The sequence below is a fragment of the Channa argus genome, chromosome 5 (genome assembly GCF_033026475.1).
Source record: "Channa argus isolate prfri chromosome 5, Channa argus male v1.0, whole genome shotgun sequence".
Classification (NCBI taxonomy): domain Eukaryota; kingdom Metazoa; phylum Chordata; class Actinopteri; order Anabantiformes; family Channidae; genus Channa; species Channa argus.
In genome coordinates this window covers 6764963-6787277 of record NC_090201.1, presented here as the reverse complement: position 1 = coordinate 6787277, position 22315 = coordinate 6764963, and the positions used below count along the sequence as shown (strand labels likewise).

At 40.7% G+C, this 22315-nt stretch overlaps 2 protein-coding genes across 4 annotated transcripts; both read left to right on the top strand.

Moving 5' to 3' along the window:
- The first annotated feature begins 631 nt into the window (after positions 1 to 631).
- On the top strand, positions 632 to 15751 carry ccdc120b (coiled-coil domain containing 120b). Of its 2 annotated transcripts, XM_067504077.1 has the most exons (11): positions 632 to 1051; positions 8061 to 8217; positions 8303 to 8400; positions 9515 to 9645; positions 10169 to 10270; positions 10366 to 10486; positions 10646 to 10705; positions 11130 to 11283; positions 11362 to 11463; positions 11797 to 12831; positions 13410 to 15751. In XM_067504077.1, the coding sequence occupies exons 3-11, from the start codon at positions 8352 to 8354 to the stop codon at positions 13504 to 13506; spliced, it is 1851 nt and encodes a 616-aa protein (XP_067360178.1). In that variant the 5' UTR covers positions 632 to 1051; positions 8061 to 8217; positions 8303 to 8351; the 3' UTR covers positions 13507 to 15751. The 2 variants fall into 2 exon arrangements, with proteins under 2 accessions (XP_067360178.1, XP_067360179.1); XM_067504078.1 differs by lacking the exon at positions 11362 to 11463.
- A 719-nt stretch (positions 15752 to 16470) lies between these two features.
- Positions 16471 to 21984, top strand: LOC137128093 (SRSF protein kinase 3-like). Of its 2 annotated transcripts, none has more exons than XM_067505791.1 (15): positions 16471 to 16610; positions 17563 to 17857; positions 17941 to 18049; positions 18346 to 18433; positions 18559 to 18646; positions 18842 to 18948; positions 19065 to 19230; positions 19369 to 19394; positions 19484 to 19540; positions 19876 to 20242; positions 20377 to 20474; positions 21057 to 21164; positions 21287 to 21356; positions 21438 to 21530; positions 21800 to 21984. In XM_067505791.1, the coding sequence occupies exons 2-15, from the start codon at positions 17638 to 17640 to the stop codon at positions 21982 to 21984; spliced, it is 1782 nt and encodes a 593-aa protein (XP_067361892.1). In that variant the 5' UTR covers positions 16471 to 16610; positions 17563 to 17637. The 2 variants fall into 2 exon arrangements, with proteins under 2 accessions (XP_067361892.1, XP_067361891.1); XM_067505790.1 differs by having other exon boundaries at positions 19357 to 19394.
- The last annotated feature ends 331 nt before the right edge of the window (positions 21985 to 22315 follow it).

The following is a 22315-nucleotide window of genomic DNA, read 5'->3' as shown; positions in this document are numbered from 1 at the left end:
ATGTTATTTAATGTTTTTAATTAAAACTGAATTTTTTCCATATTTTCTGTTTTTGTATTTTTGAAGGCAGTGTGCAAATAAACCTTTCTTGGTAACCAACTTTTTACCACACTATCAATATGTCCGATTGACTTTGAAACCCCTTGAGAGAACCGGCAAAGCCAGAGGTTTTATATTTTCACTGCCTGCTCTTATTGTTTCAGTGGAAACCACAGCCAATACAGTTGTTTTCATATTGTCTTAAATCTTACTGTGTTACTAATGTTAACATCTAAAATTCTGCTAACGTGCACTGATAAGTGAAAGCGACAAAAGAAACAGTTGTTAAATGTTACTAATTTCAATATATACCCTATGTATTTGGTATAATATATATATTAATTATATATTTGTAATGTATGTAATTGTATAAAGCACATATTGTGAACTCTTATGTAAACTGTGCTGATGGCTGCTTATAATATACCTTTTTTTTATTTTTTTATTTTCATTTTTCGAAAAGTAAATGTAAGTAAGGAATTTCCATCACCTGTTCTCAAATATTTCAATTAAAAAATCGCTGGGACGCCACACGCGTCACTTCACGCTCACACGTTTTAGTTGTCACTATTCCAGCGTCATTGTGCGCGTGCCTTTGCAACATCTGGATAACAACATTTGGGAGACTCGATGAAGCGGCGCACACCGAAGACATGGACACATCTGGGAGGGACGTCGTTGTTGTGACAGCGCTGGAGTGAGTCAGTCGGCTGTGTGAGACACGGAGCGGAAGGGAAAGCGTCCTTCTCTCTGGAAGCAGGTCTGCTGGGATGCGCAGGGCTCCGACGCAGCGGAGGTCGCGACGCTGCTGGTGAATAACAATTGGGGAAACGGAGACACCATGAACGAGAGGCGGGCTTCGTCTCTTACTCATTGCCAAAACATTTTGTTGATTTGAACGGCATCTCGGGGTGGATTTTGTCCCGCGGTCTCAGGTTGGAATGAATTTTCTCGGCTGGGTTTTGTTACAGAGGACCATGGACACCACCGAAGGCATCGGTCATGCTCTCTGGTAAGAGGGGATTCTGCTCCAAGATGTCCTTCTCCTTTCATTCTGAATGGGCGTATCAACTAAGTGCTATCAACAAAACCTTTAGACTGGCTCGTTTTCTATTATATCTTATTCTAAACCCGTTATTCTCTGTTGTATGTATAATTCTGACGTGTGTTAACGGTAACGTAATATCTAGTTTTGTCATGGTGTCAACACACCTGCGATATGTTATTGCTTCCATTAATTAATCCGCCGTGTTTCAGTCGTCTGCATGAAGATGCAGATGCGGGATGACTGCTATTGCAGCCTCAGAAGCCGGGCTTAGTGTGGGAACACATGCTTTATGCTTCCCCTACCCCCTGCACTAAATACCACGCCAACATGAAATGTACTGTATGAAAACAGAATCCAATCTGTTGTTTTCATTTGTGCTTGTATTGTCTCCCAGTGCATGTAAACGGGAACATTTTTGGTGTGTGGCATGGTAATGAAAAGGCAGGGGATGCCAGGATTGCAACCGCATCTGCGTGGATTTAGATGTGCAGCTTAAACTGAGTAAAATCTGTGTCATGCTTCTTGGGAATGTAGAACTTCTCCCTGTTGCTGCATTGTTAAGGAACTAAATAGGCAGAAACGCCGCTGCTATTGCTGTCTGCTGGTCCTTGATTGATTTCACTGTTTTCAGTAAATACTGCTTGTTCTCATGCAGCAATGTTAAGCCCTATTATTAACAGATTCCTGAGCAAGGATTTCTCCCTGCATTTGAAAAAACTCAGCCAAATGTGTTGTGTAGGTCAGTCAGTGTGTGAAGGGTGATTTTAGTGTGACTACGCCTTTTGGTGTATCTGGGAACCACTTCACTGTTTAGAAAAAAAGAAAGGATTTTCCTTTTTGCTGCCAAGCATTTCCGAAAGTGCTGATTGTTATATTTTAGGTGGCTCTTGCAATTACAGGGGCTTTGGATTCAGGGATCATTAGGCCATTTGAGAAAAAAGTTTCATGTGGCTGTTTTATTTGAGGGCAAGATTGGAAACCATTCATATTGTCTTGATCAGGGGGATTTTGACACATGTTGATGTTTGTTTTCACCCCCTTACAGTTGTCTTCAGAATGAATCGCTTTTTCGTTGGCAATCTGCTTTCCCATGAAGTACTCCTTGTTGTATTAATGCTACTTTGAGTGTTAACATTCAATTAGACACCATCAAAATGGACCTTGACCCAGATTAGTTCAAATGCAAAACACCTTGTTTGCCATTTTGTCACATTAGGTTGGCAGTACTACTTTTATGATGCCCTTAAGACATAAAGTGATACAATTCGAGCATCTGGTTCAGTAGTAGTTGACTGACAAACATGCAGGTTTAGTGGGGAGTGTGAAAAGTCACTCAGTCACCTCTTAATTTAGATGCAGGACCTTTCAGAAAGCCCTTTTAAAACAAAATTTTCATGGATTTAAAATGAAGATATAGTTTTATTATCTGAAGTATCTTAGTGTTTGAGCTGCAGAGAACCAAGTCCCAGACCTCATCAACCACCAGAGCAGTAGTGCCACAGATAGTACAGCAGAGAGAATTCAATACAGATAGTATAGAGAATTCACCCATGGGTCCTCAGTTCTAAACAGCATGACAGCACAAAGAAATCAGATATGGCTGTAATACATGTATAATAAAGAATGCAAATGCATGGCTGTGGCTGCACATCGTAAGCAGCTCCGAACTCGCTCTAAAATCAACAAAGCGGATTACAGCCACAGTGGAACATAAAAACGACAGTGGTATACATACAGAAATCCCTCCCGGTGTAACAAGAGCAGAAGAAGTATAGAAGTAATCCTCTTGAAAGCTGAGAGCCACATTCCTTTCTTCATTACTCCACACACTTCAGAATCCAGATAGATAACAATAACAGAGATTGCATTGTTTCACCCGCAGTAGTTGTGTCAAACGGGCAAAGTTGAGCGTCAAGGCCACGAAAGAGAAATGTTGCACCGCACAATTGGTCAGTCCAAGCTAAGCCTTGCTGTGTCCCGGTAAGTGTGGTACAAACCAGAGTGCAAGAAAAGATCATTTTAGTGTGGGGAAAGGGGAAGGGGTCACCTTATGTTTCTGAAGCCATTCTTATTTCTTTAGGTGGCGTTAGTCAGGTGGAGGTAGTTGAGTTGTAGATCCTGTGCACTCAATCAGCTGACTTTCTGAAATCAGCGTTTTCTCAGACCTGTGTTTATTTTCTTTTGATTAAAAACATTTGGATGTTGACATGTTCATTCCTCATCCTCATCCTCACATCGCCCTAATGGGTGTGTAACGTGGTTAAAGTCTGCCGATGAAATGGCAGTGAGAGCGTGCAGACAAAGGTCACATTGCTGTTGTTTTACCATTAAACAAACAAGGTTCAGAGGTTAAACGCATCACTGAAAAAAACAGAAGTGTTGTCCTGGGTCGCCTCATTCTGTAACAACACTGGGCTACTTTTTGAGTCCTCAGAAACAGCTGTGGCACCTTTGTGCTTGTCTAACAGAAGATGCACAGTTGTAGCTCTCTGTCTGGTTACCGTGTGTAAGTTTACAACCACAGCAGCTGTGTCAACACCAACAGTCAACACGAGGCCTGCCAGCTTCACCTGTCCATAGTGAGCTGGAGGCGACATTTCAGCTGCTCTTTTACATCACAGATGCTCCCTGCTGTCTGTTGAAAGAGAGTAACAAACATATTAAGCAACCACTGGCCATCACCACAGACTTGTGGTAGTTGCAGAAACATCTACTGTAACATATTAAGACACAGTGAGCTGTATGTCATGATTATATACTTTATCTGTTACATAAATACTGCTGACAACGGGAGCCTGTTCCCAAGAGTCTTGGGCCAGATGAAAGATGACAGCACAGCGAGCAAATCTTTTTCACCCATCGTGTTTATCAAGGGAAGAGGAAACGGGATTGAAAACCATTGCCTGTAGGAATTTAATTGTGCTACGGATATTATGATCTGATACGTATGACTTCTCAGCTGAAGGAAGAGCAGTGTAGTTCCTTGTGAGGGCACGTTAGGATTGGATTTACCTTACAGGCTTCAGTGTTTAGCCTGTCAGACTTGAATATTAAACTGCTCGCTGATTTGCATTCGTGTGATGCACACTGCACAGGGGCAGCTCCCTCTCATTGCATAGCTCATGTTTTAATCAACATGGCTCCCAAAGTGCTATCTATACCACCACCCAGAGCCCAACCCCTCATCTCGTGCCACATGCTTAGTCAACATGTGTTTTATGATTGGGTTGCATTCCTATCTTTCGCATCCATATCTTCTCTGATCCTGCCTTTGATGCTGCTCTTTGTGAGCGTGTGTTTATCTGATTCTTCAATTGTCCTGCCATCTCTCCTACAGACTGCTTTCTGGAATGTGATGGTGTCTTTCGTTTTTGTACCTGTACCTCTGCACACATCTGTGCAACAGATGTTTAAGCAGTTAGCAACGGACATAAACCAGAGACAACTGATCTTCTCAGGTGTGTTATTTTTTTTAATTCAGTGGTTACACTCAGTGACCTGTTGCAGCTGATTCTCTCTGTTCCCTCATTCCCTAAAGCAATGCTTGCATTTATGGCCAATGGGGGAGGGGAGTATATATTGTGTCTCCATTTGTCTCGCACTTTGCAGAGATTTTTTTTTTTTTCAGATTGTGGCTCCTTTTCTCTTTTGAGATGTCTCTCTTTGTCTTTTTCTCCGTTTCATCTGCACTGAAACTTTTCTTTCTGCAGATGTCCCCATTTCTGTTTTAGTTTGGCCATTATAACTCTTGGTGCTAACTTGCTATTAAATTGTTTTTCTGTTATTTAGAAAAGCAACAGCCATTTTTGCATTTATTTTTTCAACATAAAAGCCTTGTTTGTTACACTAGAGTACAACAGTGTAACCTTTGCTAAACAGTAGTTATTATTGGGGGATAAAAGTAAATGCTACACTAATGTTCAAACTGCTGCACCACCATCCAGAGCCTGGTTGCCCACTGTACACATACAGTAGGAACCACAGGGTTGGGATCTATGGCTAATTACATTTTTTTTCCTTCCAACATTACATTGTGTTGTTGTACTACACCCGGTATGATAAAGAATTTAAGCAGTTAGTTAATCAAGAGCACTAATGTTAAAAGATCTAAACATCATGTGTTTGAGTAGTTAGTGAAAAGCATAGCATCTAAATCAGAGGTTTCCAAGCAAATGTTTTTGCTTTCTGGACAAAGCCATTCTTAAGTAGCATGGCAGCCTTTTGGCTCCAGTAATTAGCTGCCCAGCAACAATCCAGATAAATGCCAAACATCTCTGCCTGGACTGCTTCTCGCACTTGATTTAATCTCTGTTCTAATGTTCAACAGAACACAGACACGAAGCTACATTTACTTTCTCTTAGTATATTAGATTAACTTAAAGTCTGGACATCATGGCATCGGTTTCATCTAACAGGTTTCAGGTGATGAGCTTTTTGTCTGAGCAGCAGCCATATCTTATTCAGACATTTTCCAGACTTTCTCTGGGGTGGGTGTATGTGTGAACGCAAACACCTGATATTAAAACGCCTGTCCTGATACTTAGGGCCAACAGACTTGGGCGTTTACCACCTGAGCTCATTGTAAATAGAGGAGGTAATTCTCCGGAGGATTCACCTTGAGTGAGTGGGTTTGTTGATGACGTCCTTTTCCTGCGACTGTCTTAAGTTTAATGTAAACGGGAAACCTGGTTACTGACATCAGTGTATGGGTAGATTTATTTCGGAAAACCCCGATTACTCTGCTATGTATACGCGTAACCAGGTTTCTAATCGTCTTTCTCCAAGTGCGCATGTGCGTTACAACAGGCTGCAGACAGTAAGCTGCACGCAGCTGAGCGAAAGAATGAATGCACGTTGATATCGTTAAGGACTTAACAGGCCGATGCCGCCTCATTTTAAGAACAAAGTCCGCGTAGGGTCTGACAGAAATTTGTATTTACACAAAGTCTCTCTTAGAATTCAAAATAAGTCACTTCCCATCGTGGGTTTGTAGCATTCAGACTGTTGTGGATCAGCTGTGTCTTTCCTTTCTCTCCCCGCGCGCTGTCACTCTGCTGCGACACGAGCACACACGCAGAGAGAGAGAGGGAGAGAGAGAGAGAGAGAGAGAGATAACTCAATTATACAGTTAAAATCTTTGCGCCAGGCTTCTAAAATAAGTCCAGGGTGCAGGGAAAATCAGGTCACCTTTTTTCTGCATGCATTGGTCCTGTAACCAGGTTACTTAAGTGCATATGAACACCTTTACCCAAGTGCCCGAGAAAACTGATTTTTAACCCGGTTACTTACATCTATGTAACGCAGCTTTGTTTTTGGGTCATGTTCTGCCCCCTACTCAATGTGCCCAAGCACCACCCCATGCCCAATTACAATTGTATTTCTTCACAAGTGAGAACGCATCTCAGACGGACTATCTCCCAAAGGGAATCTCCAGTCAATGCCGGGACCTGAACCTCTTGACATTCTCTAGAGTTCATGTTTGAAAGGGCCTTCAGTCATTTGTTTGTGTGAAAGCTTTCTACTAGTCTGTCAGGGGGACGTCAAGCATACTGGTGGTTTTCACACATACAGGAGCAAACAGCAGTTGCTGGTTCAGATCCAGGACAGGAGCCAACACAAACAATAAAAGTATTTCAAGTATGGCTTCACACAATGCAAGCCTGCTCCTCTGTGCTATTTCAGTGAGGAAAACTGTATGCTAACTCCTACAGACCCCCCCCCCCACCCAAAAAAAAAACCCAAAACTGTTTTAATCAGAGCTTTGGGAGAGACAGCTGCCCAAACCAACTGATAAATAAATATTTCCTTTTCAAAGATGTGATGCTGGCAGAAGCAGACTTAGGATGTGTAATTTTGATTTATCCCTTGAGGCTTTGCATCTAGATTTGTGGGTTGAATGGAGTCATTTTATGATTTACTCGACTGGCAAAGAGACAGCAGGATGCTTGTTTATGGCAGCAATTTGTTAGCAGTGTTGAGTGAGAGGCTTTTGGCAGAAAACGCTATTGCTATTTTTGGATGTCAAGTCTCCATTGGGGATTAGGGAAGAGGCTTTGTTTGTAATGAACCTCCATTATGTGAAGAAATGTGCACATGTAACATTGATCACATGCTACATTTGAGGAAATGCTGTATTTCTTTCCTAGAATCAGAAAAAGTGCTACATTCAGTTTTAGGGAACATGACCCAATAGGTAGAGATATAGAGATTTTGAAGAATTACACAAAGCGAATTTCATTTAGACCTCAATATTTATGACAGCGGCAAAGAGGAAACTCTCCTGAACATTGCATTTATTCCTTGCCTCCGCTATTTATTCCATCACTTTGCTTTGGGCTTTGCTCCTTTAGCTCCCCCCAATTTGTAGCAGTAGCTACTGAGCTATGGAGATATAAAACCAGTTTTTCTGCTCTCCGTTTCTCTCCATACATTATTAATGTTTCTCTTATTTCGGTCTCGCTGCAAATGAATTGGTTGCTAATTAAATCTGAGAGCTAATTTTAGTGAGTCGATATTTTTCACTTTCAAAATGCCTTAAATTGTAAGTTAAGTTAGACTTTTGTTAAACTTGTCATGTTTTCTAAATCTTGAATATCAAACTGTCTGAATGCACATTTATAATGGATTTGTTTGTATCTGGGATAATCTGGGTTTATACCAATTTTAGTGAAGAGGGTGCTAACCTGGTAATAGACTGACAGATTGATTTAAACTGTGTTTGGTGTCAAGATTGAAGAGATTTATTGTCATATGAACAAAATGAACATAGGACTTACAACGTACAATAAAAGTCTTATTTGCAATCCCTCCTTCCACAGTGACAGAAATAAAATAATAGAATAAAAAAAAGTATTTTTACAGTAAAAAAGACCTGCATGACTTATTTATATTTTAGTTTCACAGAAAACAAAAATTATTGATGTAGTATTCTCATGCTGATTAAGGTTATTGTTAATCTTTTTCAATCATCAAGGATTTTGCTCTAGATATTCCTAAGCAGAGGTGCAGTGTCTCCCCCACATGGTAGCTTCATCTGATCTAGAAGATACCGATGCTTATCTACTGCTGACCTGATAAAAATGCAACCGTTGGCTCCACACATCAAGAAAACACATGGCTGATACTGCAAGGTTAGAAAGAAAAGGACATCTAAACACAAGCAGACTCTGTTAAAGCATCTCAGCTGCGGTTAAACCTCAACTGCTTTTTCATCAGGTGAGGCCGTTGCTGGGAGCAAGTTTTACAGTCCCCAGGATCACATCACATGGAGGTCAAAGGACACCTGATCACATCCATGGGTTTGGGGTCTCCTGGTGAGTAATAACGATGTCTCACAGTGTGAAGTCATGTAAGTTCTTGTCCAGACAAGCCTGAAATGCAAATCTTCCAGCTTGTGTTTTTTTTCTTTGACAGTTCAAAGGAAGTAAAATAAGTCTTTTTTTTTTCTCCAAAGAGCGGGCAGCTAAATAAACAGTTGTATGCGTGAAGGCCTTTTGTTCACATACTCTCAACAAAGCAGTCAGATATCTGAACAATGAGCACAATGAGCAATAGTGAATAGACATCACAGATAGAAACAAGGTGGGAATCAGTAGAAACATTTTGGAAAAAATGCATTTAATACAAGTTGTTTTTTAGTTCTTCACATCTTAGTTCCACAGGTTTAGCCGTTGTTGTGTTTTTTATGGAGAAATTTGGATTCTTCTAGATTTTTCTTATGGTCAATAAATCTCATCTCAAGAAATACAAAAACCACAAACCTATTAAGGTTATTTTATGGTTTTTGCTTGGCTATGAATGCATACGAAGAAGCTAGAGAGTATCTGTCCACCCCCTGGCAGCAAGAAGAATAGCTTTTGTGCTAATTTAAATAATAAAGAAATGTAAATGTACACCACACTGACCAACACAGAGCCCTTCACATGCAGATGTGAAAACCATTAACTGCCCTTTTGTCGTCTCTCAAAAAAACTCAAGACTACTCTGTCTCTGTCTCACCACCAAGCCCAGTATTTAAAATGGGTCATAAATATAACATTTTGTTTTTTAAGTGTTCACAAGTTTACTAAAACAGATGGAAACTACATGAACATGTCGACCACAGTGTGAGCTCACTGATGTGTCTTAAATGGGTTTTAGAAAACAACTGACCTCTTTAGCTCAGCGGAGTGAGATTTATCAGGCTTTAGATACATGCGCATGCACACACACACACACACACACACACACACACACACACACACACACACACACACACACACACACTCAAACACACACCACAATACTTTCTGTAGGATCAGTTTTGTGTTGGTTTAGTGTTGCTGCAAAATACCCTGAATTGACGGTAAAAAATATAGAACGTTACCAGCCTTATTACCATCGAGACTTTCTGGAAATGCTTTATTGTATATTCTCTGTGTTGTGAAGATGTTCAAGGCAGCCAGGACAGCAAGCTGCAGGCGGAGAGGATCGCAGCTTTACAAGAAAGGAAGCAGGCCCTGGAGGCTCTTCTTAACACCAGAGTGGGGGAGCTCAAACTAGTCTGTTTGCAAGAGGCAGTGAGTAACTCTCACTTCACTTTTAAAGCATACGAGGTTCAAAATACAACATGAACTGTCTATAAAAGGGTTTATATTGTATTACTAAAGGGATTTTGTTCATTACAGAATATCCTTCATTCACAACACAACAAAGAAAACTTATCCTGTTGGAACTGGCACCTTGTTTGCTTGATTACTATATAGCTACCTCATCAATTTTATCAACAGCTTTTTAACACATCTGTGTGTTTAGATGCTGGATGTAGAATTGTGACTCACTCTCTGTATGCCTGTTATTTGCATGCAAGTTGTCTTTTCTTTTGTGACTGTATGTGATTTAAGCCCGAGTTATTCTTTTTCTGCTTTAGAAATAATTGATGAAAGGAATATTAATTCTGGCATATCCATTTCAGTGTGGTAATCCATTTATAGGTTGGGTTTATTGAGATTTAGAATAATCGGTTAAGTGGTGTAATTTTTTGTAATACTTTGCTAGCAAGGAGGATTTTACTAACTGGAGTCTAATGAATGTCCTCTACAGGAGCTGACTGGGAAGCTGCCACGTGCGTTCCCCCTGGAGACGGGAGAGAATCCCCCAGTGGTGCAGCGCAGAGCTGGCCTAGTGCCCAATGCAAAGGCAGAGGTAAGTCAATACCTTGAATATCAATTGTGTTAAAGCAGCAGCTGTAATGCTGTGTGTACTTGTGGTCTAACACGGCCGGCTGTCTCTGGCTGCAGGATGAGGCTGCTCAAAGAAAGCAGATGAAAGCCATCTTTACTGGTGCTCTGTACAGACACTCAGAGTCAGACCGAAATGTCCCTAATAGCAAGAGGACAGTTCATCGTGGGTGTCACACAGGTATAATTACACAACGCAAAAAGCACTCCAACGCAATGAAAACCAACCACACTGCTATTTCTATTTTAGCCTTTTGAAAAAGCATTTCTCTTTGTACAAAGATTTTTTTCGAGATGTCATGCTGCATTGTCCGTGACTCGAGTGCTTGTTATCTTGCAGAGGACACTGTCATGTCAGAGAGTACCAGCTCCATGTCAGATTCAACTTCCCATGACAATGGTGAGACAACCGTATACAAACTGTCTTTGAGCCACTCTCTGCCTCGGGTGAATATAGTGTTTTATACATTCATATCTGACTTCAGCTGAAAGACGAGACAATTGAAACAGCTGAAAAAAAAAAAACTTGCCCGCATTGTTCTTTTCATATTCACAATACATCACTCACTTATGAGGATTTACGGCACTTCTAGTGTTATGACCCCAACTCTTTGGGGCATTTATTTTGTCTTTGTTTTATAATGTTTAAAGTAAAGTTTGTCAGAAAACAAGGGAGAAGAGAAGGGACACAACATGTAGCAATGTCCCCAGGTGGACCTGAACACAAGATGCCAAACCATTGGAAAGTGGGAGGAAACCGGAGTACTCTGACGAAGACTAAGCTTTATAGAATGATAAATGGTCTGTTTTTCTTCTCTCTAAAGAGTCTTCTCCGAGTGTGGGGGCTGACCAACGCTCCCTGTCTCAGCCTCGGCTGACCGTGGGCAGCCCTGACCACAGGATCAGCAGGAAACTGTCTCCAGTTGAGATTTACTACGAGATGAGGACACGCCGCAACTCCGTCACAAGCTCCGTTAGGTACTAATCCTAAAATGACTACAGCACAGTCTGCATATGAACTGCATTATCCATATCCTCTTGTACTGCTTCTTACAGCCCAACTCACTCTTTACCAAGAAGTGCATCTAATGCTGAAGGTAGAAGTGTTCCAGCTACTCCTCTCTTGGCCCGAACAGCGCCAATCAGTGTTCACATCAGGTAATCTGTGATACTGTGCTGCTTCCGTCTGATGAAGGAAAGGAGCTACAGCTAGCTCCCACTATGATAACTGTGTAACTAGAACTGGCTTAATCCCTTGTTGAATGAAGACAGAATTACGGCTGTAACAACGATAAGTGTCATACTTGGCTACCAGCAAGGGCACAAGCTTGTCGTTTGGTCTTGAGGGGTACATACTTTGGCCAGTCTTAAATGATTTTCTGAGAAATGCACTTACATGGTTTTGAATAAAATAGCTTTCACTTATTCTTTATCCACAGTCCTCTGATTCCTCTCCTAATAAGAGCTGTTGTACTCTCATCTTGGCTTTAGGTCAGATGTGTCAGGTGGTAATGCGATGAAGCAGTGGTCTGGCAGTTTGGATGTGCCATATATGATTCCGCTGGCCCAAGAGGGCTCCTCGTCTGACCGCAGAGGCTGCCCGTACAGCTCCCGAGCCAGGCGCAGTAACAGCTCAGAGGCCCTGCTGGATAGATCTAGTCTCCCCGATGACCCTGCTCCCAGAAATGGGATGCCTCACAGAGGTGGACCCTACAAGAGCTCAGAGACGCTGACTGATGGAAAGCTGCGAAGCATTCACCTAGGCAGCCCTGAAAGAGATGCAGATGGCTCTGTTGAACAGGCCAAAATGCGTCTTTCTATGGGTGGCAGAGGGGCTGGTGGGGGCTACAATGAGCTATTAATGGACTATATCTGGGGAAAACAGCAGAGGATGCAGGTGCAGCACCAACTGTTCCAGTCCACAGGCAGGATCTGGCAGGACATGGCCTCTCCTCGGTCTTCCACAGCGGCAGTGCCTCCTCATTCCAATGGCTTTTCTCATTCCCAGGTGCACCTCCCCAGTGCTGCACCTCCTTACAGCCCCATGGTCCTGCGAGGGTCCCAAGCTGAGCTCCGCAGGGTCAAAGTCACTAGAACCAAATCTTGTGGTCCATTTATTCCTTTGCAACATCCCCAGGATGCCATCTTTCTATCAGCATATGAGTCACCCCTTCCTGCCTCGGGCACCACCACATCCTCCATACCCAACCTGCACCCCTACCAGACTGAACTTTCTGGCCCCTCCTTCAGTCGCAGACCCCCACAGTTTTCTCTTCCCACTCCAGAAGACTCAACCAGAAGCCTACATAAAGCCCTGGCTCTGGAGGGACTGAGGGACTGGTACCTAAGAAACGCCCTTGGCTATCCTCCCGCCACTTCAAAAGGCCACGAAGCAGGAATCTCTCGCCTCTCACACCCCCACCCATTGGTGCACCAGGCCCAGTCTGTTCAAGGTGAAGCAGCCAATCTCCACAGGCCGCAGATTCCCCAGTCAGCAAGCTTCCACGGTCACCCACTACACGGAAGGTCCTTACCTTTTTTATCTTAGTGATTTATGTCTGTCTCTGTGACCTATAAGACATGCCTACATTCATCTACATATATTACCGGGTACAGTTTTACTGAATTGCAAATACTAACACGCATGTTCACAAACGTCTTTCTCAGGGGAAGCTGGCAGTAATTCTTCCAGTGGAGGATCTTGCCATTACTCTCACTCATACAGACCATAACCACTCCATCTATCATCTTGTGACTTTTACTATTACGGTTATTTTATTTTTGTTTTGATTTTTTTATTTCTTTGCATGGTCAGCATATTCTCAATCTGCTGCCTGCTTTGTGCCAACATCCAGGCTCTTGATTCTTGATTGTATCTTGATCAAAATCCCCCTCATTCAGATTATCACAGAGGCTTCTGTGATGCGTCTCCTTTGGCCCACATGGAACATTTACAGCCCAGTGTAAACATGCATTATACAGACCCTTTAATTATCACAGCTGTTTTTCCATCATTTTCGAGATTTATTCTCAGTGTAGTTTCACCATTCAGTGCTTGCCCTGTTTGCAGAGAGCTTTATTGATTTGTATTGCCTTCCCAACAGGTCGATGGAGTTCTCCCTCTATCAGGAGGCCCCTCAATCACAGATGCAAGAGATGACCCAAAAGGAGACCAGTCCAGACCCAGGCACCCTAGTCTAAAGCCAGCCCAACACACACACATACACACACACTCACACAAACACACTCTACAGGATACGAGCAAAAACACTGTAGCCTCACACTTGGACTCTCATAGTCACACAGACAATTTGACACATTGCGACCTCAACAGCAAAGCAAAACATGGCCACCTCAGCAGAAAGAGACTGGAAAACCTCAACAACTGTAGCTGTACAGTGTGAAAAAGCCTTGGCAAGTTCTCTGTGTTATGACTGACCCCAACAAGACGTACTTCTCTCAGTGTTCTTATGTGTATGTTGCACTGGAGTCGACTTACAGAGTATCTAGCTACAATATAGTCCTGCTGTACTACATATATCAATATATCTGGTTCAACATAAGCAGTAAAATTCTTCCTAATAACTCTGAAAAGGATCCCAAGATATACTTTTTTACACAATATATACAACTTTAAATCATTATTTTGTATCTTCTGAGATATAAAGAACAGTTATATTAAAGGAGGTAATTTATTGCTCATTAATCAAGCGATATACAAAGATGTTATATGAACTCATGTCATTTAAAAATGATTAATACATGCCGGTGAATGTGCATTTGTAAACTGTAGAAAACATGCTTCTGTCCTCATTTCACAGCCATTTGTATTTTTCTGTTTGATAAATGAAACTGGCCATAAACTGTAGCATACTGGTGTAGTGGACGGGAGTGCCTACATGTTTTAATATCAAAACTAAACCATGGTTCTTTAAAGTGCTTGCTAATGATCGGAAATGCTAGCATTAAGGCTATTTGAACTTAATGATATAATAACATCAGTTCACGATGTCACTAAATTAGGGTTTTTGGGATGATGTCATATAGATAGTGTTTTCTAGATTATGTTCGGTGCTGGCTGATAAATGTAGCTTTCTCTGCACTGACCTTACCTGAACAATTAAACTAGTTTTAGAAACAAAACCCAGAGGGCTTTCGTGACCTACTGTATGGCAGTAGCACATGACTGTATGACTGAATATTTACTTTTACGATTGCTCTTTTTTCAGCATTTAGTTGTGGGGGATATGAGTGTCATACAGAGCACTTTAGGGACATCTTAAGCCTTAATTCCCAATGAAATTGTCAATATGAGAGATGACAGGAACTAGGAAGCTTTAGACAGAGTTTAAACTGGGGCAAAATTAAGGAAGTGAGTTTTGTCAACATCTGCTGAAAGTGAATCTAAGTATTAGCATGTATATAGTGTGCATTATACTGAGTTTTTAAGATGATATTTTATTCCCATACTAACAAAGTAATTTTTCAAACCAAACACACAATAAGTAGTTAATCACAGTAACCTCCCCTGCTACTTATACCCATAAGTGAGCACTACTTAATTGGTTGTAAACAGTGTGGTTATGGTGTGAGCAGAGTAGGGCTGCTGCATTACTGACTAACGGTGTGAGCAGGTCTCATACCAGTAAATTTGTCTGTGAGAATTCATGCAGGTTGATTTTTTTACTTGTAAGAATTTAATCTCATTTCATGTGTTTGTTTTGTGTGTGTATTGTTTAGATTTTTTTTTTTAAATCTGATTAGTTTTTGCTAAAGATCTTAAAGTATAAGCTTTAGAATAAGAAATAAAATCCTCATGGAAACTGAAAATAATTGTCTTGGTGTAAAATAAATTTAATGTGTTTTTTTTTTAAGGATTTTTTTTCTCCATTCAATGTACTGGCCATCTTTTGACTCTTCTGACTGTATTTTTTTACGTAAGTCCTAAGTGATGTCGTCTGTTCACATCCTCTCAAGTATCCAGATTCATAGACTTTCTTCCACCTGGTTAATACCTGAAATCAAAGACCAAACTGCTGTGCACTGGGGGTCATAAATGTATTTTTCATATTATGTACTCTGTAAGTCAAAAATAAATTATATAAATTTATCTCTAAAGCAAATTTATTAAACTATATTATATTTATAACCCTATAACATTTGTAGCTATCTAATGTAGCCCTTTCTCATCAGTGCAGGAAATGGTAATATGTGTTAAAGCCATTTCATTCTGCCGTGTGATGTTTTACTATCTGATTCTTCTATCTATTCTTCTATCTGAGTTTTTCCTTTTAGATATTTGCGTGCAGCAGTTTTTTTCCTTTCACTCTCTTTATAAAAGGCATTTACAATAAGGCTAAATAGACTCACCCTATACTTTGTGTATGAGATTGTACATTCATTCTAATAAATAAAGTGTCATAGAGAAATCAGCAAAGAATGTGTCAAATGCATGTTTATTGTAAAACCAGTAACATGTCCTGTTTTCCATCAGGCTAATAAGATTAACACTGACCTGGGTATTTTTCTATTTAAGTGTAATAAAGAATAATGATGAATATTATAACAATGCCCTTTACCACCAGGAAGGTGCAACAAAGCACTTGAGTTGGTGGATAAGACCTGTGTGTGTGGTAAATATTACGCTTTTACTGTGGTTGTTAAATGAAATCTCTTTATCTTGTGACTGCAGTATTGCTTCACAAGAGCAGTGGTGGATGAAGTACTCAAAACCTGTAAAAAGTAAAAGTACAAATACACTAACAATAATGCACTGACATTTCTGCTTAAGTAAAACTAAGTAACTACATGACTGATATTTTACTGAAAGTATGTACTGTGGCAGAGTAAAGGTCAACATAGCCACGATTACATTTACTTAAGTAAAGTACAGATACATGAAAATGTACTGAATTACAGTACTTTCCACCACTGTACGAAAGTAAATGAACCCACAGAATTACAATAAGTAAATACTACAGTAGTAATATAAGAGTGAACTATCTTTCCACCCTATTGTCGTCTTTGTTGTTTCTTTTCAATTTCCAATTAGGTCAAAGATAAAATAAATAATACACAGTAAATAAACGCATGATTGGCCTCCTGATGACCTCTGAAATAGAGTTGGTAGCTACTGAGTGATAAATGTTATCAGAAACACACCGAGCAGCAGCAGCAGCAACAGCAGTCTGCTATTCCTGGACCTGCCTGCTCTTCAGACACACGGAGCGGAGCAGCAAGGCGCGCGGGCCGAGGGTCTCCATCGACTTTCCCGTTAAGAATATTAAGAACCATAACTCACAGAGGTAAGTAAACAGCTCCTCTAATGCTGCTGGGTATTTTTAACGAGCGAATGAGGCACGCTGGGTTTTGTCTCATCGTTACAGAAACATGTAATAAACTTTTTCGAGTACATCGCTGAAATACACTAAACTTCCTGCAGAAACCTTCAAAATAAAGCTACCTGAGAAATGGCAAGCGGTAGTTTTCAAAATGCATTTAACATAACAAGTATTACAAACATCACACGAGCTAACTAAGAAAGAGTGCAGGAAAAATACATTACATATATTCATTGCAGTTTAATTTGTAGTTAGACTATTGCCATATTTCTCCAAAGGGTTTAGTAAAGTTTTTAACGATTTAAAATATCCAACAGCATAAAACAAAACAAAAAATATTAAACAATAGTAGTAAACAATTTAGCAGCTAAACTGTTAACCAGTTAACGTTAAGTGGATACTGTTTAAGCATTGTGCCCTGTACACTCTTATTCTGAAGTACCGCTACAACGTAGGTATTTTCTTAAATGTCCTTTTGATGTCGGATGACTTGATCGCTTGAAGACATCGGTGCCTCCTCACAGCCCCGTTCTGGAAAGTAGTAAAATAGAAAAAAAATAGTAATAAAAAAAATAAAAACCAGTTACTGAGAGCTATCTGTAAGGCTTTATTCTTCTGATCACCTAGTTGCTTTAAAGGACACTATTTAAATTGAACTGGCAGGCAATGCCCACACTGCTGGAGTTTGTGTAATATCAGGGAGAGTTTAGTTGCAGCCAGGCCAGTGTCAGGAGCTATTTACGTTGACATGCCAATCATCTAGCTAAAAATAATCACACACATTCACTGGCCCTTTTGAAATGTCATTGCCTACACAACCAGCCTACTGCAACCAGTGACTGACAAAGACCCGATCAGATATGTGGAAATGATTTTTGATGACCATTTTTGAAAGTAAACACGCTTTTTATTGTAGAGCTCTTCCCGAGTGCTGCTGTCATCTAGGCTCATCTCTTCAGCTGTACGCAAACTCATCAGGAGCCACTTAGACATGTCGTCGTCATATGCTGCCGCTATATCAGCACTTCTTCCAGCTAACTCCTCTAATCCACCCGCCAAATCCAGCCCTCACTTCTCCCCAGATACAGCAGGGAGTCCTAAATCCTCCCAGCTGCCCAGCAAACATGCCCTCTGCCCTCCAGCTGTACAGATACCTGAGCCTCTGGGGTCCTATGACGAGCAGCAGGAGAATCCTGCAGACTATAGCATTGGTAGGTAGAACCCTAGAAACAAACACCAACACACGCTTTTGTGCCTTTTCTGTAATGTAGTTGGTACATTGTGTTGTGTGCAGGTGGTTATTATCCTGTTGAGATTGGAGAGATTTTTGTTGACCGTTACCAAGTCATTAAAAAGTTGGGATGGGGCCACTTCTCTACTGTGTGGCTCTGCTGGGATATGGTGTAAGTACTTCTCACTTTATATAAAGAACATATTATGGTTATTATAAAATTATATATATATATATATATATATATATATATATATATATATATATATATATATATATATATATATATATATATATATATATATATATATATATATATATATATATATATATAAACAATAATATATATATATATATATATATATATATATATATATATATATATATATATATATATATATATATAATGTCATATAATATAATATGTCAACACAGTAGGGGCTAACATGCACTATCATTTACTGGCAGGAAGAGGTGTTTTGTGGCTCTGAAGGTGGTGAAGAGTGCTCAAACATTTACAGAGACGGCACTGGATGAGATCAAACTTCTCAAATGTGTCAGTGTGCTATGTGCCATTTCTGTTTTCTTGTCTTTATGTTTATTCGTGGATTTATTTAATTTTAGTGGTCTGTGGTTTACATTACACAAGTGGTTGTGATATGCTGAATATTTGATGATCAGGTAAGAAACAGTGACCCCAAAGATCCAACGCGTGAGAGAATAGTGCAACTGATTGATGACTTCAGGATCTCTGGAGTGAATGGAGAGCGTATCCTTTCAAGAGACATGAAGTGTCTTACAACAGTCACTTCCTATGCAGCCTGTGGTGCAGCTGTACTGTAGCTTTTCTATCCACTCCTTTCAGAATCCATGATGTGTTTTAGCCAGATGTCTCCAAATGTCAATACAAACTGTAAATATCAAAGCTGCATTAAATGAAACTGTGTCCTTAACTGCTCATTAGATGTGTGCATGGTCCTGGAGGTGCTGGGCCCCCAGCTGCTGCGGTGGATTGTCAAGTCCAACTATGCTGGTCTCCCTTTGCCCTGCATTAAGAACATTCTCAGACAGGTGCCACGTAACACGTATTCAATGCTCTCCCTTCTGTTTCATCAGTAACGGAGGTCTTTTTGTGATCAGAATATCTTTAATATTGCCACTGAGTCACTTTTCATTTAATATCACAGGTTCTGCAGGGTCTAGATTACTTGCACACAAAATGCAAGATTATCCACACAGACATTAAGCCAGAAAACATCCTCCTGAGAGTGGACCATGTCTATATTCAGAAACTGGCGACTGAAACCAAGCTTTGGCAGCTGCCTCCTTCTTCTGCTATCACCAGCTCCACAGGTTAATGATGCTGGTTGCACGCAGTTAGTCACACATAGGTTTGATATTATTAATCTGTGCAATATGTCTATATTAAACAATTCAGGCATATGTTTGTACTATCTTTGTGCCCTCTTTCATGTACAGATGTTCTGCCAGGAAACCGAGGCCTTACAGAGAAGCAGGTGAGTGCGCTCATTTCTTTCTTATTGCCATAATTTATGTTTCTGTTACAATCACCTTATGATTAGACTTTCTGCTATGACTGTGTAAGAGTTTGTCCAACTTGCTGGGGAAGCTGACCGGAGTTTTCCACACTCTTGGGGAGTGGGTAAGATGGATGTTGTGTTTGTCTCTGCACTTGAGCTTCTTAATTGCATCTTGGCAATACCTAACACCTTGAGCATACTAGGTGATGTGAAATTACTAAGGGCAGGGCAACAGACATTTAACAACTACATATCACATTCCTAAACAGCGTTTTTGTTTGATGGTTGAGAAGATTTGAGAGGATGGTGGCACTAGCTATTTTCATTACCAAATCCTACACATATCTGCTTTAATTTGCATGGTTTGCTGCATTTCCAACAAAGGCTTGAAGTGGTGATGTTTAAGCAAAATAGCAAAAACTTTTTATCACTTCTTACTGACCTCTGATCCATGCAGTCCAGCAAGTTCTCTGGGAGCCCGATAAAAAGGCTGACTTTGAAAGACAGGAGTCGACGAGGTCAGGAAGGCACATCAGACCACAAACAAAGAGACAAACCTCACGTGTCATTCTCTGATGTCACTCCTCCCTCTAGCACCCGTAGTACCACCTGTCATTCTAAGCTCATAGGTCCCGACCTCACGTTAAGGAGAAAGACTCTGCTGTTAGAAGATGGACTTGGCTCAGCTCCACACAGCCACAGAGATTCGATCTGCTCGTGGACACGCTTCAACACAGATGCGCCTGTCTTAGGTTCTAGCTCAATTTTATTGCAACAGACTGCAGACAGGGAGCTGCCACCACCGTCACTGTCCTCTCTCTGTGGTTAGTCTATATATAAATATTTACTAAATGTTTACTGTTAACAGCAATCTGTACTCTAGCTATCTAGTATAATTAGGCCACTCAAACTTTATCTTAATCTGAGCTTCTTAGCTGTCAAACTCTTTGTGTTTTAGGTGACAGTGAATCAGATGCCCATCTGGACTTACTGAAGCCTCAGAATGCTGATAAAGTTATCATCAAAATTGCCGACCTGGGCAATGCCTGCTGGGTGGTGAGCTATTGACTCAACATGCAAACAAATCCTGTGAAACCTGTGAACCTTCCTTACACAGCTCTTTTTTTTTTTTGCAACACAACATAATACGACAGGCCAATTCTGTAGAGCACACTGCCATATTACACTAACCACCCTCCAGTGTCAAACACAGCTGACATATGTCGTAGTTTTAAAGCAATGATTGCATGATTGATTTGATGGTCCATAATTTCGGTACAAACATTATTGTCCTCCCATGATGAACTGGACAAACGTTTGATGATCCTGTGTTCTTCATCCAGCTCTACTGTTAGGTCGAAATTTTATTTTTCCAGCACACTGCGATTAATCAAATAATGCTACATAAAACTCTGCTCACACCGCTGTCAGCAGCCTAAGCTGTACCTTGTGCCATGTGCTAATCAGAAAATGCTGACATTCTGAGCTCAGAAGGTAAATATGATCAACATACAATTTGAACACCAGCATGTTAGTGATGTAAGCACGATGATGTTAACATTTAGCTCAGAGGACCAACCATTGTAGCTGATGTGACTTTTATAGTGAGACATTAAATGTTATCTCTGTTCCTGTCAGCACAAGCACTTTACTGAAGACATCCAGACATGTCAGTACCGCTCTGTGGAGGTCTTAATTGGTGCTGACTATGACACGCCAGCCGATATCTGGAGCACGGCCTGCATGGTGAGATGAGCACCTGCACAGATCAGGATTTTCCCCATCTCTTATTATTGATAATGTTTCATTCCAGCATAATGACTTCTAGATTTATTATGACCATATTTTGGGCCTTTGTGTGTTTGTAGGCTTTTGAGCTGGCCACAGGGGACTATCTGTTTGACCCCCAATCAGGAGCCACATTCTCACGAGAGGAAGGTTTGGTCTGTTTAGTGCATGAGTTTTTGGTTTAGATTTTACTAAGTGTGCTGATAATACGTTATCTATGTATCTGCACAGATCATATCGCTCACATCATTGAGCTGCTGGGACCCCTCCCATCCCAATTTGCCCTCTCAGGGAGAAATTCCAAACGATACTTCAACCATAAAGGTAAAGGCATCTGACATATAGGCTTAGTTAGTGTGCCAATAGTCAGCATAATGGGTTTTTCGTTATTATAGTACTTTATACTTTAAAGGAGAGCCCCCTCACACATACTGACTGTGATTTATCACCAATCTTGTATAAATAATGTATTTGCAAAACATTATTCTATCTAAATATGAGAAAATAATAAAAAAGAAAAGAAAAATAAATAAACAAATAAAATTCCTTTATCTGTAGCTGTGGTGCATTGTCTGCTTTCTTACTTTGTCCAGGACTATTGCGGCACATCTCAAAGCTCAAGCCATGGAGCTTGTTTGAAATTCTGCTGGAGAAGTACGAGTGGCCGAGGGAGGAAGCCGCCCAGTTCAGCTCGTTTCTCTTGACCATGTTGGAACTGCTGCCAGAGAAAAGAGCCACAGCTGCCCAGTGTCTAAAACACCCTTGGATTGTCTCCTAGACCACACCGGTCCTGTCTTGTTTAGGACCCAGTGGATTAGCTCTCTGTTCAGGAGCAGACTGACACATTGAACATGACATGGGACTTGGTCAGCTTGGGCAATAGTCTGGTGCTGGCATCATGAGCAAAGCTTTCATCAATATTTATTAGTCTGACTAAGGACCTTTTCCCAGTTTCGTTGCTAGGTCTTTGAGTATTTTCATGGCATTCACATCTAATTAAAGCACAGCAATGACCAAAGAAAAAATTCATCTTACTGGAAAAGTGCCTTCACACACAGCTCTTGAGTTATAAAGTGTATTCTCCTTTCGCTACTTCCTTGACAGTTGAA

Excerpts from the sequence above, each read along its gene's own strand:
- ccdc120b (XM_067504077.1), top strand. The coding sequence starts at position 8,352 with ATGGAGGTCAAAGGACACCTGATCACATCCATGGGTTTGGGGTCTCCT. Across the intron at positions 11,284-11,361 it reads TCCGTCACAAGCTCCGTTAG|CCCAACTCACTCTTTACCAA; the intron begins GTACTAATCCTA and ends TGCTTCTTACAG. Across the intron at positions 12,832-13,409 it reads GGTCACCCACTACACGGAAG|GTCGATGGAGTTCTCCCTCT; the intron begins GTCCTTACCTTT and ends CCTTCCCAACAG.
- LOC137128093 (XM_067505790.1), top strand. The coding sequence starts at position 17,638 with ATGTCGTCGTCATATGCTGCCGCTATATCAGCACTTCTTCCAGCTAAC. Across the intron at positions 19,231-19,356 it reads TGCTATCACCAGCTCCACAG|ATGTTCTGCCAGGAAACCGA; the intron begins GTTAATGATGCT and ends TTTCATGTACAG. Across the intron at positions 21,357-21,437 it reads CACATTCTCACGAGAGGAAG|ATCATATCGCTCACATCATT; the intron begins GTTTGGTCTGTT and ends GTATCTGCACAG.